This window comes from Rhipicephalus sanguineus, chromosome 4 (genome assembly GCF_013339695.2).
Source record: "Rhipicephalus sanguineus isolate Rsan-2018 chromosome 4, BIME_Rsan_1.4, whole genome shotgun sequence".
Lineage (NCBI taxonomy): Eukaryota > Metazoa > Arthropoda > Arachnida > Ixodida > Ixodidae > Rhipicephalus > Rhipicephalus sanguineus.
Genome location: NC_051179.1, coordinates 192,388,996 through 192,407,130, shown reverse-complemented (window position 1 = coordinate 192,407,130; position 18,135 = coordinate 192,388,996). Strand labels below are relative to the sequence as shown.

At 44.5% G+C, this 18,135-nt stretch overlaps 1 protein-coding gene across 1 annotated transcript in view; it reads left to right on the top strand.

The window, feature by feature from the left end:
- Nucleotides 1-18,135, top strand: part of LOC119390985 (uncharacterized) — a 95,632-nt gene that overhangs the window by 24,130 nt on the left and 53,367 nt on the right. Inside the window, exon 4 of the mRNA XM_037658690.2 lies at nt 1,101-1,194. Coding sequence (XP_037514618.1) covers nt 1,101-1,194 — 94 coding nt within the window. The remainder of the gene's footprint in view (nt 1-1,100; nt 1,195-18,135) is intronic.

Sequence of the window (18,135 nt, the reverse complement as noted above, 5' to 3'; positions counted from 1 at the left end):
AATTTCGTTGCAGTTGGCCTTTAAGTCAGCATCGTTTCGCCACGCAAGCTTTTGAGATGTCGCTCGCTGATCAACAGTTGAGTTGAACTCTAAAAAGACAGGGCGTGCAAACATGGACACAAGAAAGAAGTCAGGACACCACAAACCTGACTTCTTTCTTGTGTCCATGTTTGCACGCCCTGTCTTTTTAGAATGAATACTTACCAACTAGCTCAGCTCTCTGTTATTCTGAGTTGAACTCATAACTCCTTGTATGGCGGGCTGACATCCAATATATTAGATTCTGATTCAGCAGTCGAGACTCACTTGCAGGCAAACTGTGCGGGTGAGTGCACTGAAAGAAACTATGATTTCATGCATCTGGAAAGCAAAAACAAGTCAGAAACCTATAATAATCCTTCGTCTTATTGCCAACGAGGTGGAAGCGGTTTTTGCGAGTCCCCAAGACAGTCAACGCCTGCATGGAAGCAGGCATAATCGTAGCCTGGGGAGCAATAAAGGAGAGAGTAACAAATCGGTCACCCTTTAAGAAATTGTAAACCAGACAGCCATCAGTTTTGCGGGCGTGAGAAGCGGGAGCTACCCGAAGGACGAAACTGAAACTAGCCGGCGCACCACTGTAGTAAAGATTTAAAAAAACAAAAACGGAGAGACATCGGTGGAAAAAAAAAATTCCACATATTTCCGTAATGTGGCAGCACATGCCAAGTAAGAGAAATGATCGAAAAAGGCACAGTGTTCAAACATACAAGTGATGACGTACGTGTACATCATTGACCATCTTGAAGGTGTTCACAGAGGACGTACATGTACGTCATTTACCCTGAAAGGGGTAACAGATAAGGCCAATGCTCTGGACTCTCGAATGAGCTACACTGATTTCACCTGCAACAGTGGCTGGTTTGGTTGTTTTATGAACTGAAGCAGCATGATATCGAAATCCTTTCCAGTTTTTCCACGTTGAGTTAATGAGGCATTACTGCATTTGAAATCCGTAGATAAAACAAAGGTAGTCTCGTGTCGAATGCAAGTTTGTTATGTTGACACTTGAGTGCACTGACAGAAAGTGTTAATATGTGGCCACTGCTGTCCTCCTACAGCTTTTCAGCAGCAGGAGCAGCCCTGGGGTGCTCCACTGCCTGCCAACCATGGTCCACGATCACCGGACATGCCTTCAGTACCGCTGTACAGTGGGTACGGCCCTCTGTCTGTCCATTGCCGAACTCTGTGGCTGCTTCACTGTTACTGTGCAGTATTTTTTACCAAAGGAAAGCATTGTATTTTACTTCAGAGTTCAGTCAAACTTACCTATAGGGTTACAAAATGAGACAGTGCAGCTTTGACCACTTGTAATGTAACCACTTGTAGTGCAGGACCAAGCATAACGTGGTCTTTCCCGACTCCCGTTTACCGTTCCCTATAACTCCATCTACACGCTATGCATGCTGCTTATTGTGCAGCCTCCCCCCGAGACTGGTTGTAATGTGGCTGCTCTGTCCACGAGCGAGGTAGTGAATGTGCAGGAGAGAGCGATGAGGGAAGTACGAAGCAGAGGCAGAAAAATTAAAAAGGCATGGAGTGTGGTGACAGAGACGCCTCTGCTTCGTGTGTTTGTTGGCTGCAAGTGCTCTGCATGAAATGGGTGCCCGTGTTTGGAAATAGTTGCGTCGTCGTACAGTGCAGACATTGCACGTGCATCCTCGACTTCACCGCCAGTATAGTCGATGTTCCACAATTTAAAATCTTCATGGCTTTACCAACTGAGCTTTTGCCTTTGCAATCAGTGCGCGAGCATACAAGCTTGGCGAGCTTTTGCAAAATAGTTTCCGTGGCATAATCCCCTGGCCACGAACCTGAACTGTGTTTCGCACGCATTGCCCTCGGTTCAGCATGTAAGTATGATCTCTTCAATGGCCAATCCCCCCGTTGTCTTGGGCAAGCTTCCCACGACAGCATGCAGCTCATGGTGTAGGCCTAATGAAAGCTAGCTGCCTCTTCAGTAGTGACTGGAGGCAATCAAAGTGGCACCATGTCAAAAAAACCCTGCTGTGGTTACATTTGCAAAGGGACAACTCACACCGTCGATGAATGTGAGATCATGAATGGCACGTGCAACTCTCGAATGGCAGTTCATGATTGCCATATTCTCCACATTGCATGTGCACCCGGGAAATGGAACAAAGCACCGTACAGCACACGGAATTTCAGTCACTTTTCTACATATTTTCTGTGCTGTACAGTTGCGCAGAGTATCCACCACAATCAAAAAGGTCTGAAAAAGGAATTGGCAACTTTGCTCAATAGTGCTTTCTTTCATTAGTTTTTTTTTTTCTGCATTCATTATAAGTGCGAAATGCTTTTGGCTCACGTTGTCAGCGACCTTTGAGTTGCCTTGAGCCACAAGCTGGGGCCGCTATCAAGGTACTTGAATGAAAACATCCAGGCAACCTGTAAAAAGAGTTTCGTGATATGGATTTCCCCATCTCCTTTAGGGGGGTAGATCAACCAAAAAAGTGATTTTTTGATTTTATTACTAAAAAATGATACACTCTCTGAGGAGCAAAACCATGCATTGGCGAGCACGTAGGAGTGCTCCAAGCCCTTTAAAAGTGGCGCCAAAGACCGTGCCTCCTAACAGATATGCGGGCTCTTTTCCATCATTGTTTCTGCGTGTATGCATTTTTAAAGTAATAACTATGGCTAGATCAGTTGAATATATTCACTTCCTACCATTTTCATACTTTTTGATTGCAAGTTTTCCCACTAAAATGCTTTTTTTAATGTAATTACTGCTGTATGTTGTGAGCATGCTGCGCACGTTTTTAAACATAAAATCGTGTTTTTCTTATGATCAGTGGAAAATATTCCAAGCTTCATGTACCTTTTCTGGAAAACTATCCAACCGATCGCAGTCAAATTTTTTCAGATTGCACCTAAATCTCTTCCCAATAGTTTGAACCTAAACCTTTGAAACACTATTTAAGTTATAATTAAGAAAAAAAATCATTACTAGAAAAGTCTCCCTCATGGCACGTGACGATTAAGGGCAACATTTTTTTTTCTGGTGAGATAAATGTAGGAGCCCGTTTTTATAGGTTGCAAATAATATTAATATCATGTTGAATAAGCATGCCAAATTTCACCTTCATGCTACTTTTCGTTTTTGAGAAAAGGCACATTTATTTTTGTGCACCATTCTGAAATTCAGTACTCAATCAGAAGCAAGTAAAAAAAGCTACAGGGTCAGAATTTCACAAACTGAAGGCCACAAGCTCTCTTATTGAGCAGGCAAAATTTCACAACAAAATATGGCACAGCTCCTGTGAGATAAAGCTGACACCCTAGCATACCCCCACGGTGCCATGCTGCATGTGGAGCACCGCCATCCGATGCGGTGCGGATGGTGTTTGGCTGAGACGAGACTTGCAACGAGGTTCAGTTGGTGTCGTGTGGTGCCTTTGCAAACATGCCCAGCTTAAGATTGTGGCTAGTTTCATCTCCACCTAACCTGCTTTGCCGGTAGCCATTTCATGCTTACATCTACTCTCTATTACAGAAGAGCCAGCTACTTCTTTCTTTTTTGGCTGTGTGGGTGCTTGGACGTTAAGCTTTCAACATTTGGAAGTTTAAGCGGATGCAAACACCCCTGTTGCATGCCTTGATTCTCAGATACGTGCAGCTGGTTGATCAACATATGTTGCTCTTGCACAGTCGTTGATAATTGTTGTTTTCGTTATAATGCAGATATTCGTGACTTCGGTGACTTACATTATAAGTGGTCTGGACTGTATATCAAATATGACAGCAGTTGCTGCAATGTGAAGTAGTACCTTATTTTATCATGCTTCACTACTCAACTTGTGTTCATGAGTACCAGCACAGACCACACCCCCTAACAAACTGGACTATGCAAACAATTGGATGCAACCATCCAAAACTATCAAATAACAGGATAATAAATGATACTTATCTTTCTGTTTGCCTGTTCAGACATGTGATTTTTCATTGTCATGAAAGCTTTAATGTGCTTTATTTGTCTATCCAGTTTTTTTGTAATGTTTATTGTCCTTTCTTGTAACACTTTCTTGCTGAAACCATGTTTGAATCAGTTTATTGATTTGGGGCAGCACTTCTTTGATTCTTGTGCTTAAAGGCCAACTCCGGCGATTTTTTGGCCATGTCAAAGTAATGGTGCTTTTATGTTCCTGAGACGCTCCTGTTACGGGCCCGATAGCAGAAATACTCGGCAAATTGAAGAATAATTTTAAATAAGCAAAAAAAACGCAACACCGAAACCGAAACGAATTTTCATTCGTATTTAAGTTAAACCTCGATGTACTGAACTTCATATTCTCAGTGCAGTTGAACCTGGTTATATCGCGGTAAAGTATTTTGAATTATTCTTTATACCAAACAGGACAATTGTCCCCTTGAATATCACATTAATACAGTAGAACTTTGCTAATTCAGATCTCACGGGGCTGGAAAAAGAACGTAAACTCCGAATTAAAATGTTCAAATTAACCAGATGCCAAAGTATCGAGAGTATCAAGGAAATAATGAATAAATATTTATTACATCAATACACTTTTAGATGTTGCATCAATGCGCAAATCTTGTTCTTATTGCGGATGCAAGCATGTGTAAAGCCGCAATTTTCGTCATTCCGTGACTTCCTTCACAATTCGACTGCGGTGCACGCCCGCTGTGTCTTAAAGGGACCGACAACTGGCCAGAACGGGTGATTAGATCCTGGTGGAAATGAAAAGGCCGTGAATTATAGTGACAGATTCCAGAATACTTTTCGCGATCTGAGTAGGATTTATATTTTTAAATCGCGTTTAAAAGTAACGAAAACCGGTATGTCACGCAGCCTAGCGCGAGCGCCATGAACCAGACGTATGCAGTCTTAAGCACTTTGTTGTACGTAGTCTAATGCTTTTACACGCACCAGAACGAGGGCTGAAAATTTGAATATGTATGTTATTGTCAATTCCTGTTTGTTTCTAAGGTAAAAGAAGTAAAGCATGAGATGCGGCGCTGCTTTCGTGGCTTCCAGTGAAACGGAGGCTGCGGCGCATGCGCGCGGCGTCCGGCGGCGTTTCCCGCGTAGCTCGACTCTCGTCTGCTCTCGTCGTATCGGACTTTTGAAGAGTAGCACGCGCGTTTGCGCTGCTGCTCGCAAAATGCCATCGACTTACTGTTCTGTGGAGGATTGCTACGACTTCATGAACAGCACTGCTGGTGTATCCTACCACTTGTTTCGTTTTCGAAGGCTTAGCTTGGCTTGGCTTGACTAAAATGTGATAAAGCGACCTGTGTACGGCCAAAGTACTTCTATAAGAAGCCGCAGAAAAACGCTATAACTATTGTAAAATAATTTAATAGGCTAGAAAGCAGTAGTCGCGGCACCGCAGGCTTTGCAAACGTAACATTGCCATTTCCTACTTAGGGCATAACTTGTCACCACTGCTGGCGTATAATCGCTATCGCGCTCACCTCTCACTGTTTGCAGCATGTGATATTAAGACTGCATAATCGCTGCAGATCGAAAAACTCTGATTACAAATGTTTTACGGCGTTCTCCGCGTTACCACTCCGTGATTAGAAGCTCTGACCGGTAAGCTTCCCATTGCACTCAAGAAAACGGGTACCACAAAAGTTGGTTGTCGGTCCCTTTAAAGGGACTGTCTTAAAGGGACACTGAAGAGCAAAACGATTTTTCTCATATTAGTAAAGTACACTTTCACGATACCAAAAACACCACGCTTGCTGCGAGAAGACGCTTAGTAAGCGAGGAAACGCGCAAAAACAAAATGTGGGTGGCGACGCCACCTTGAAGTTTCCACACCATTTGCCGTGACGTCACATATTTTGATGGCGCCTACTAGGAACTACATAGTTCCTAATAAGTAAAAATGAAGTACCTCGTCCTCTGAGGGGGCCATAGATTTAATATACCAAGTTTGAGATAATTTTGTAAAGCCAATGGTGCCAAAATACGATAAATATACTTTGAAATCCGTGATGCCACGCGGGGAGATTTAAGCGGGAAGTTCTAAAATGAAACTTTGACCTTGACTTTCTCCTCTATTAATAAACTTATGATGGTGAAATTAACAACATTAGCATACCTGCCAAGTCTCCCGGATTACCCGGGAGACTCCCGGATTTTGAACGTTTCTCCCGGTTGTACGGGTCATAGAGAAATCTCCAGGAAATCCAGTTTTGCCCCGCGCGTCCAGTGCTTTGTCTGGCCACATGAGCAAAGTTGTCTGGCCACGTAGTAGAAAGGATTCTTCTTCTTCTTTTTAACGATGGTAGAAAGGTTCAACTCAGTTTCATTGCGCATGAAGTAGCTGTGCGCTTCATGCGCAATCATCCGCTTCATCCAGCACTTAAAAGGGTAGCCGTTACCGATGTCTGTCGAGATAGCGCGTTCGCCAGCGCTCGCGACCGTCCCCGTCTCAACGGCACCCCTTATGGTCCCTTGCCCGACGAAATAACTGGTAAGCAAGCGACGACAGGCCTCGCACGCGGAGCGATGTTATCGCATGTGCCCTTCGCGCGACGGTGACGGCTGGGTCGTTTCATCTCTGCTTCAACCGCGTTCGTCCCTAGCGCTAGCGCGCTTTTACTCGCATGTGAAACAGACGATGCGTAAGGGATGTTATCGGTTTGGACTCTGGTTTGGTTTCGATCAGCGGCGACCGCAAAATCCCGCTGACAGTAGGCAGTTTTAGAATTGCGTATGCTAAGTTAGTGTTAGCGTTTGCGGCCCGCTATTTCCGTCACTTACCGGGAGCCCGCAAGCGCTTAGCGTATGACGCACGCGCAGGCGCAGTTGCGCTAAAAGCCAGCGCAAAGCTTTGCGTACGCTGTTTGCCTAATGTACATATAATTGCTATCACAGTACACCCCCCCCCAGTTGAGTAAATCTCCCGGATTCCGTTTCTCCAAACTTGGCAGGTATGCCTTAGAGTTCTCAGAGCACAATTTATTGATCTAAACCGATTTATTGTTTCTCTTTAGTGTCCCTTCAGTTCATCTGAAACATGCTCTGGAGCCTGCCCCATGTATTGCTTTGGCCGACACCACCACCAAGCGTACTTGAGGATGATCTTTTCACTGGCAGTATGATTGGCAGTAGTTTGTTCGTGCAACGCAATAACAGCAGGTGAATTTTATGCCAGCAAGCAGACTACGTCTAAAATTCTCTTTTTCTTCAACAGCCTCCATCATGTTTCACTTTTGTGACATTTTACGCATGCGTTGCACTGAGCCAAATGTAGCTAATGCGTGCCGTGTCGCACTCGCTGTGGAAGAAACTGTGGCCACTAAAGACTCAGTCATAAGCAGCATCCACGCTGTTCTAAAGGCACATGTGGCCTACACGTGCCAAATCAAGAGGAAACTGCTGTTTGCCCCAGCCGCTGCTGAAGAAACTGAGCGCATTGATGCATAATCATGTGCGGTGACTGCCTACGCAGTTCCGAAGGCCTGCGGTGAAAACGAAACTACTGTTCATATTTCAATGTAACAGCGCACAGCAAAATGAGCAGACTGATGGGAAAACTAATGTTTGCCGCAACCGCTGCAAACGAAACTACATTCGCTGTCAGTGTAATCATTGATAGTGGCCACACAGTTCACGTGTGCCAAGTAAAAGGAAACTTCTTTGTCATAGCTGCTGAAGCCTTGATGGCCAACAACGCTATAGTGGATAGTGAGCATGCTTTTCTGAAGGCCCATGTGGTGGTAAATGCAACTAGGTATGAGGCGTTCTGGCTTTCAGCCTGTCGTCATGAGAAAAGCTTGTTAATTAGGACTTGCTTTGTTGTGGCTGTCGAAAGTGCATGCATTGTTCAATGGCATGATTTTCTCATTCATTCAAATAAGGTAGAAGTCCAGGGGAGGATGGCATCTTGAAGAGATCCTTGGGACACTTTTCTGGAGCCAACGTTTCAACAAGCTGACTGGTCTTCTTCAAGGCTACGCACCCTCTCCTCCAAACCAAACAAAAAAGGAGGAACGTTGGCTCCAGCGACACCCTGTGTCCCAAGGATTTTTCGTCTCTCATTAATTCGGTTATATTAGGCTGCTAACCTGGTTAATTGGTATGAACCTAGGTGCGGTGCTAATCCCCGAGTGCTGTGAATGCGTGTGCATACGATCAAAAGTGGCATTTGTGTACAACCTAAACTAGTGGTGCAGTTTGCATTGCGATCATCATCAGCTCAGCCTTTGCAAAATAAGCATGGTAGCTTTGATGTGTTTCTGGCCGTTTTGCCGAACCAGGATATGCAAGGGTGGCCTTTGAGATTGGTGCACGCTACTCAGAGACACCATTGCCGGCAGTGCGATTCGGACGCCCCCTAGTGCCACCCGATCTTATGACCCACATGCCTCTGAGCTTCACTAGCTGACCGTATTAATCGAAGTACAACCAAAAATGTCGAATTAACAAGCATTTTATGCATGCTTGATGGGACCAAATGGCGCATCAAAATTTTCTAATTGACGGGGTCCGAACTAACTGTAATACTGGAATGGTTTCACTGTAATATAGCGGAGTTTCACTGTAAATAGCGCTCGTGCGTGCGTCCCGAATAAGCCACGATGTCATGCACGGTGCCAAATATAGCGGAGTGTTGTTGTTTTGTGGAGTACTGTGCTGAAGGGATGTGGCATATTGTATGAAGCCTGCTTGCCCTGTTACTTTTCCTGTGATGGAGCATGGCTGGCAGACTGCCAAGTGTTCATGATACATAGCGAAAGAGCACTTGAGGACAGGAAAGCCAAGGGCAGCGGAAAGAGAGAAACAAAAAATGAAATTATGGCAGCTTCTCACTACTGGTGCCAAGCCTGGAGGGGTCTTTATTCCCATTACTTCTCTCTATTCTTCTCTTCCTCGTTCTTTCTGTGTCTCTATTTTCTATTTCTCTCTCTTTTTCACGTGGCACCAGCTGTACACGGCAGTGGGGCTTGCGGTTGTGGTGCATACTTACTTCAGGAGTTTTCTGGTGACAATGCGCAAACTACGGCGAGTTTTAACAGCTTTGCTGTTAAAAGAACGATGGCAGGAGCCAGGGAAAGCTTATCTCTACGTCAGGAGAAGGGAAAGGAGACCAGTGCTGGCTGCGCCCATACGTTGCATCGCTCTACTGCCACCAGCAGCACACTCTGTTCTGCACAGATCAGCACGCTTTCTGCACGTCTTTTCTTTCTTGTCATAGTGTTCAGCAAGCACACGTTGGCATGCTCGCGGTACGTTTCCTTGATTTCATTTGGAAATTGCATTCTCCCTTTCTTTATTGCAATATATGCATAAAGAAGAAGAAAACCTCAACTTTGAATGGAAACTGGAAATCATCCTATGTGTTCGGTTGCAGATGCTTTTGGTGTACCTTGAGCACACAGCCTTCTCTGCAACAGTGTGGCAGCCAAGGCTCTCCAATGTTTGTCAGGATCAAAAGAGCCCTGCACAAGGGTTTTGTACACAACAAGCACATCCTTGGGGGTGTCCTGATCAGGGTTGCCAGGTCAAAAAGACATAAAATATCCAGAAAATCTGAAAATGAAAACAACTGCATAGTTTCTATTTAATTGACTCATTGCAAGAGCTTTTGACCATAATATAAATACGGGCAGCGTGAACCCTTGAAAATCATAATTGCTGATATTCAAGCCTAAACTGTTGACTTCAGCAATCATTTTGTGCAGGATGACGAAGGTTCTGGCGCCATTGCAAAAATGACACTCTCTTCGCAGGTCTTTCGTTACTTTTCTTAATAGGACTAGAAGTGACAGCATTGTAGCGACAATAAAAAGAAGTACAGCGAGAGCGTGCTCAAAATCACAGTTGCTGGGATTGAAGTATAAATTGCAGTCACTTTCGCAGTCATTTTTCTTGTGATGACAAAGTCGAGCATCTAAAATTCCTGAGTCGCAGTGCGTACCTAATCTCAAGAAATGACAAACAGTTTGCTAGATATTCGATTTCTCATGTCGATGAGTGCAGAGTGCCTAGCAGGATGCAAAGCCCTTTCGATTGTCCTGTTCACTTCCAATTACAGTTTAAAATCGCTTTCAGCAATAGGTTGTCTGTAAGATGAGGCCCCATGTAACAGTTTTGCCCGAGTCCCAGCCATGTATCCAAAAGCCTTTTTATTTTTTTGTTATACAAGTGCAGTGATTCCACTCCTGCGCCAACTGCACCAAAGTGTGCCAAATTGTATTTACTGCGCCATCCTGATAATATCGACGAAAATTGCGCCAAACTGCGCCAAAGTCTCGGGTTTGGGGGCGTCTATCACCGGCAATCGCACGGCCGGCGCGTCAGAACATGTGCAGCCTGATCTTGGGGCTGCCAAAGTCGCAACCATGGACCAAAAATTATTCCGTTGAATAAATAGCGCTCGTGCGTGCGTCCCGAATAAGCCACGATGTCATGCACGGTGCCGACGCAGCTTCTGTTCTGCAAGTCGGCTCGACAGCAAAACGCGCTCTCCGCAGAGGCTCGTGTCGTCTAGGCCTCTCGGTAGCGAGAAAGTGCTACGGCGATTCATCGGCAGACGTCGTCTGTTCTAGAAAGGCTGCTGATAGCTCGTTTCAAGCGTCGCACAGCACGTAAGGAAAGCAATGTTCAGTAATAACTACATGTGTGCTGCTTAAATGTCTGTCACTTCTGTTTCCGGACATCGCGGAATGAAATCTGGGATCGCTAGCAGTATATATATGGAACAATATAGAATTTTCCTTGCTTCGCGTTTATGGAAGAGCGCGCGAACGGTGGAAACGTGTTCACACTTTTCCTCAGATATACTTTATCCATGGATCTTCATTCGGAAGAGCTTTTTCGTAATTGCTTATACCAGCACGTCCGAGTTTAATCACTCTGCGGTAAATGCCCCCTAAAAGGCCCTGCCCTTTCGAGCTCACGTGCTAGGGTTCCAATTCGAATTTTTTGCTTGCGTTTTAAAAATGTCATCTCATTAATAAAAGCATATATCCTGGTCGGAGCAGCCGCAAATACGCAGCTGTCAGTAGCGGGCCCGTCGCTGACGGCCCACAGTGAAGCGGCTACACCATGTTACACGTCCGCACCTCGCTTTCGGGGGTCAATAGTTGACGGGTAAAAAAAACTCAGTTTCGCTTAAGGGCGAAGCAATGAATGCGATACCAACAAATTGTATTGTTAAACGAAGTAAGGCTAGCAGCTAACTCTTTTGGATTCGATCTCGCGTAACTCAACAAAACACTGGTTTAAGGGAATATGGCCGCTCCAGGAACTGAAGCATTTTCTCGCTCTGAGTTCTCTAAACACGAAGTAAGCGTTGAGAGCACAGCAAGTTTACGAATCGTCTCCTGATGCCTCGAGATGGCGCGCGCGCAAGCGACTGCGCCCTTCGAACGATGCGGTCCCTTCCCCTCCTCCCCCCCCGCTCCCCTGGCGTCCTTTCATGCTCCTTACGAAAGGCGGGCGGGGTGTTTCCTCTCTTTGATGAACAATCGACGGCAGGCCCGCACGCGGGAAGATGTTATCTCATGCGCTGTCCATGCAACGGAGACATTAATCTACGCTTCAGCCGCGTTTGTCGCCAGCGCTCGCGAGATTTTACCCGCGGCTAAAATGCGCGTGGTGATGTTATTAATTTGGTCTTTATACAGAAAATTACGGCAATGGCGACGGCAAAAATCCGCGGAGAGCGTCCATATAATTGTTATCACAATAAACATTTTAAAAAAGTCGAAGAGCCATTTCACTCTGTGAAGTGGATGATAAGCGAAGCTGTTTTGCGCATGGCAAGGAGGTGACATGGTGGAGGACAGTTTGGTATGTAAGGCCAGGTTGTTAACGTTCAATACGCAATCTTAATGTGAAAGCATCAGATGCTTTATCAAACACGAAAATTGACCATCGGCAGCGTCAATCGATTGATGCAAAATATAATCATGTGATGGCGTCATCATCACGTCATAGATCGTCAAAACTTGTGACGTCATCATGGCATCATATATCGTGATGTCATGTGATGACGCCATCACATGACATCGTCGCTTTACACTGCTTCCGTGATTGGTGTGCCGATCGGTGGCGTTTGTCTACAATGTGTGCTGATAACCACATAGATGTATTTAGAGTGTTATTTCATAAAGTGCAATTTTATTGATCTGGTATTCTGTTTATTTGCTAGTGTCGAAAATAATCGCTGAAGAGGTAAATTCAGAACACTCAACTGCATGAGCCCTTATTTTTTCATTAGCGAGTGAAGTATGGAGTTCTCCTGAGATAATTTTGTCCATGATATTTGCAATGAATCGAAATATTTCTAGCCTTTATAAGAGCCCCATAGTAATATTCCGGTACTTGAATGTTATTGCAATATGCTTCTGTAGTGCACTCCAGGATGTAAAATTCACTGCTCCAGAGTGCTCCCAGATGCAAAATTATCTGCTCCATAGTGCTCCAAGATAAAAATTTTGCTGCTCCAAAGTGCTCCAAAACAGAAATTTTGCTGCTCCAAAAATTGCTCCAAATGAGAAGTCCTCGGTAGCATCACTGCAAGTGCCAAATTCAACTTTAGGAGCTGGAAACACGCCTTGGCATACTTGAACACCAGCGGCTGCAGCGTCACCAGATACTGAAAATTCGGACTCTAATAGAGGAACAAGAAAGTAGCCAAAAAGTAGCCCAGTAGCCAAGACATTTTTTTCTGCCACCTCCGGCCTAAGAAACTAGCCAAACTGACGCAAAGTAGCCAAACCTGGAAACCCTGGTCCTGATGCTAACTGGGAAGCTGCTTCACGATTGCACTAGAAGAGGACAACATTTTCGGCGAAACTGGTTGGCTGCAACGTTTCGAAAACCACTGCGACTTCATTGTAAAAGGGTACTTCAGGGGAAGGTGAGACTGTCGGGTGTTGTGACATGGAAAAATGGCTTTCCATTTGTGGCACTTTGCTTACCAATGAGTGGCCAGAATTCCGTGCAAAGTTCTCTCCTTTGAACATTTTTAATGCCAACAAAACTGAACTTTTCTGGCAGATGGTGCCAAACAAGACCCTTGATCTATGCTGCAGCATGTCATGACTAAAAGAGTAGTATTAAAGTGCACATTAGCATCCTTTTAGCAACAGAAGAGCCTGCTGACTCAAGCCATTCACGGTTGGCAAGTTTAAGTCGCAACAGTGCATCAAGAACTGCAGGAGCCCCTCCTTGTGCTGAGACTTCAATAGAAGAACATAGCTGTGCCATGAATTTTTCTTTAATGTCTCTGAGACTGGATGTCAAGCTTGGCAAGCCTTGACTGCCTTCTCGCCGACAATCCCACCAGCTGCCGGCCAGCTGAAGAATGCCCAATTTCTTTCACCAAATAGTAAAAAAGCAAAACTTGACCCCCTTGACCAGTTAATTGTTGAGGCATGTAACTACAGAGGAAAACTTGTTCAGCAGTTCTTCAATAACCTCTCCACGAGCCTTGAGATCGATCTGTTTGGAGTAATCCAGATGAGCATCTTGATCAACGTCAAGCGAGACGCTAACTGGTTCAGTAAAGGGAGCTTTGTGATGGCCCCAGAGGAAGAGTTTGCGGAAGTTCTAGACAACCATAGGTCGGCAAAAACATTGGAGCTCACTCAAGAAATATATCTTGCTCTGAGGGCTCACTCGGATTCAGGCTCACCAAAATTTTCCTCAACAAAACTCACTTGTACTCATACTCACTAAACTTTTTCCCAACCACACTCACTCGCACTCAAGCTCACCAACATATTACTCAGCTGGACTCACTCAGACTCGCACTCGTGGCTTGACCTGAGTCCGAGTGAGCCTGAGTGAGTCGACTCATGAGTCCATTAGCATAAAATTTGATTTAGTGCCAGTATCTCATATAATCAGTGCTCTACAATACGCCTTTTGATCTTGTACCTTCAAATATGAGTTATCAGTGGTTTGAATCTAGTAAGGACATTTTTATTTAATACGTGACTCAAACAAGATATCTTTATTAAGAACTTCCCATGAAAGAGCTTGAGGGGGAGGTCATGGCAACCCCCACCCCCCTAACTCACGCCTCTGATCAATAAATATTGAGATGGCACGTGATCGCTAGTGCGTTGAGATACCTGTGAACAGACTTGAGTATAAAGGTAAGCGGATATGAGGCTGATAGTAATGCTGAAGATGAGTAGGTAGAACCATAGGTCGACAACAAAAGGTGAAGCTCACTCAGACTCACTCATAAAATATATTTTGTGCTTAGGGCTCACTTGGACTCAGACTCGCCAATATTTTCCTCAACCGGACTCTCTCGGACTCGGACTCACTAAAATTTTTCTCAACCTGACTCACTCGGACCCAAACTCACCAAAATATTATTCACCCGGACTCACTCAAATTCATACTCACGGCCCGATCCGAGTCTGAGTGAATCGACTCATGAGTGAGTTAGCCGACCTGTGCCCTCAACAATGCTTTTCGCCAGCTTTCTCGGGTGCTATACCAGTTGCCTTAACACTTTCATGACCGCACCTATTCCCATCGATAGTATGTTATCGATGACTTCAAGTTCAAATTTTGGCACTCTCTGAGCGGTTCCGGATAGCTAACGCAATACAAAGGGTAAAATAACATGTTTTTTATCAGTTTTGCTTGCGAGTTTCTTTTTTCCGCCCCGGGGAGATTTTTAAAGCTTGTTCGCAGTCGGGTAGGTAAGCGCTCGTTGTTTCAAACTTCGCGTCGATGTCGCTCACGGGTGCTCCACAGAAACAACGAATTTCGACGGATTCCGATTAATCTGAGCGGGAATCGCTGGATGATGGTAGCAGCACAGACACGGAAGACGACTTCGATTCACCAGGCTTCAGTACGGACGGCGAAAGTGCGTCAAACCTCCCCGGAACATCCGCCGGTAAGTTTCGTCTTCTCCTCGGGTCGTTTTATCGCTACTGTGCGTCGATGTAAACGTATCCGGTGCGTTCTAAAGATGACAGCTCTTCTCCGCAAGGTGTTAACCTCATTCGGGTGGGAGCATTTGGCGCTGGCTGCAGAAAGAGCGCAGTTCTCTCCGCGAAGACGGCGCGGAAGGGACTTTGACCCAACGCTCCGGTGTGCTGCGCAGAAGCGTCTTCGTGTTGTTTTTCACCGCAGAAGTCGTCAGAGAGATATGCAACCACACAGATAAGTATGAGTGGATGCATACTTTCAAAAAGCCAACATACAGTGAAAGGGACATATCCATGGAAGGAGGTTACTGAAGAGAAGAGGAGAAAGTTTGTCGCACTCCATGTGTACATGGATTACCATGTACACATGGTAATCCCGCGCTTGCACTGGTGTTGGTGTCGATGACACACATTTCAGGCCTTTGTCCACCATCAGTGATGCCACGGAAAAGGTTCAAAGCTTATTGAGTGTCTCTGATCTGAAGAAGACGACCGTCGCAACCCACGAGAAACTTCCCCATGTGTCTTCTCTATTGCAACACATCAACGATTCTTCTACGCTATTTCTCAACCCCGTCGGAACCTTACAGTGGATGAGAAAATGGTGAAATATGAAGGTCTGTATGATATTCGGCAGTATATGAGGGAGAAAGAGGTCAAATGAGCGTACAATTATGGATTTTTGCAGATTTGGAACAGGCTACACTGTTCATTTCAAAGAATACGCAGGAAAATTGAAAAATACCAGAACTGCAAACTATGCTAGGAATAAGAGGCTGGGTCCGAGCTAGTTGGTACACTGACATTATGAAACCGTTAAGCGCACAAAGACGGGAACAAGAAGACTACACACAGAGCGCTTTGTGTGTCGTCTTCTTGTTCCTGTCTTTGTGCGCTTAACGGTTTCATAATATGCTAGGAAAGTTGAACAGAAAAAAATTGTTTTTTTCCGAAACATGTGCAGCTAGCCTTTGTTTCACCGCGTCGAGAAACTGCATCGCGCGGTGGCATGATAGGCACTAGTGCCTATATTCTTGTATTTATGTAAGTAATCTTTGTACTTACAGAGCTTACATTTCTACTATTATTCTACGAGGGCATTGCGTTCAAAACGTATATTTCAATTTTTGTTTAATGTTTGCCCTTTGCAGAGTAGCATTGATGTTTTTATGAATCTTTTTTCTTTTTGATGCATTTTTCCTAGTTTGATCATTTTTGTATTATATTAGAAATACATCCATTGTTTGGAATTAATACTGTTGGAAAGACCAATTCTTCTTCTATCATTCGATACCCTACACTTTAGGATCAATTATTTTCTGTGGCAGGCAAAAAATATTTCCTGGACTAGCCGAAAACAAGCCATTTTCCCGCGGTCACGAAAGTGTTAACTACTGATAACGAGGTGCACTGATAACGAGGTGCAAATTGTGGTGAAGCTGGGTGGGGCAAATGTAATAGGCATTGTCATGCATGCCCAAGTCAAACATGGCAACAGCATCAGGCACTCGGCACTGGTTATGTTGGACTCTAAAGCAGCATGCAGAATCTGCATGCAAGGCAGATTGCCACGAATCGTGCTAAGAATCATAGGCAACGCACTCCAACATGCGATCACATGGTTTCCGGTACATGAGAGTATCCGAGGCGATGAGAAGGCACACTCCCTAGCTCGAGAACTCGCAAACTGAGCAGTGAACCACAGCCCCTACCTAGAAAGTCTGCTTATGGACTGAGACATCCTCAAATGCCAACATTTTGCTACCCTAGGGTGAGCTTTACGTACTTTTAACAAAAGCTTAGGTTGGATTAGATTTAACAAAAGCTTAGAATAAAAGAATACTACAGTCGTAACTAGGGCAGCTACATGTTTTAACTTTAAAGCATTAGAGCACACGCTCGAAGAAAAACTAGGCTTGTGCAAATAGTAAATTTTAGGTTCGAAGCAAATAGTGATTTCGTCGAATAATTTTGAATCGAATTCGAATTATATCTCTCATATAAAGAAAAGTGAGCATATTTGTCATGACCCAACTAACCTGCACAATATTTAAAAAAATTTAAACAAGGCATATGCACGTGTCATTCTTTTAGGGGCGAAGCACCTTAAGGCCGAGGCATGTCTGTCCATCCGTATGTCGGCGTCCGTGCTTACACACCTACTCGACCACTCGTCATGATTCACTTCGTGGAGGTGCGTGGTTTTAACAATAGGTTTAACAATAGACTAATATCAGGCATATTTGTGACAAAACAATATAAAACACTTGCAAGCACAAACCCTTTATACTAGTCGGCGACTTCGACGTACACATTATGAACCTTAGGACCTAGCTTTGTCGTTGACTCTCACTGTCCGGTGTCACGGTATATAGAAAACCGTTGCTATAGTTGAAGCATACATGTGTGTATGTGAATAAAAAAATGGTTTACAATAGATGAACGTCAATCATAATTGTGACAGAACAATATAAAACACCTACAAGCACAAGCCCTTTATACTAGTCGGCAACTTCAACATAGACATTATGGACCTTAAGACCTAGCTTTGTCATCGACTCTTTATGTCACTTTATGTCACTCAATTTACATTATATGGATTCTTGATGCAGCGCTAAAAGACAGAGACTAGGAAGGAACATTCACACAGGACGAGCACTGACTCGCAACTGAAAAATTTATTTGAAAAGATCATCCAAGAAGACGAAGAACAATGAAAGACAAGGAAAAACCGTGTGCAAAAGCAAAAAAAGGGATGTAATGTCACTAACATAAGCATTACTTCAAAGAACATGTGCTCAGCAGCAAAGAAAACTTTTTCCGTCAGTGGCAATGATACCTGACTGACGCATGCGTCACCCATTCTCTTGATATGGAAGGCTTCTATCACCTCTCGAGTGACCTTGCATTTGTGTGACGACAAGACTTTTGTATCTGAAAATACTGGAGAACAGCCACATGTGCAGCAGTGCAACGCGAGATGCGAAGCATCCGATTTCTTCAGCGACTGGTCATGCTCCTTTAAACGCACATTTAAACATCTGCTTGTTTGCCCCATGTAAGGATTCCCACAAGTAAGTGAGATCTGGTAGACGATCCCGCACTTACACGGCACATACGTAGACTTTACATGGTTCGTTCGACAGCCTTCACTTAACACACTGCTGTGCTCTATTTTTCTCCTTACGA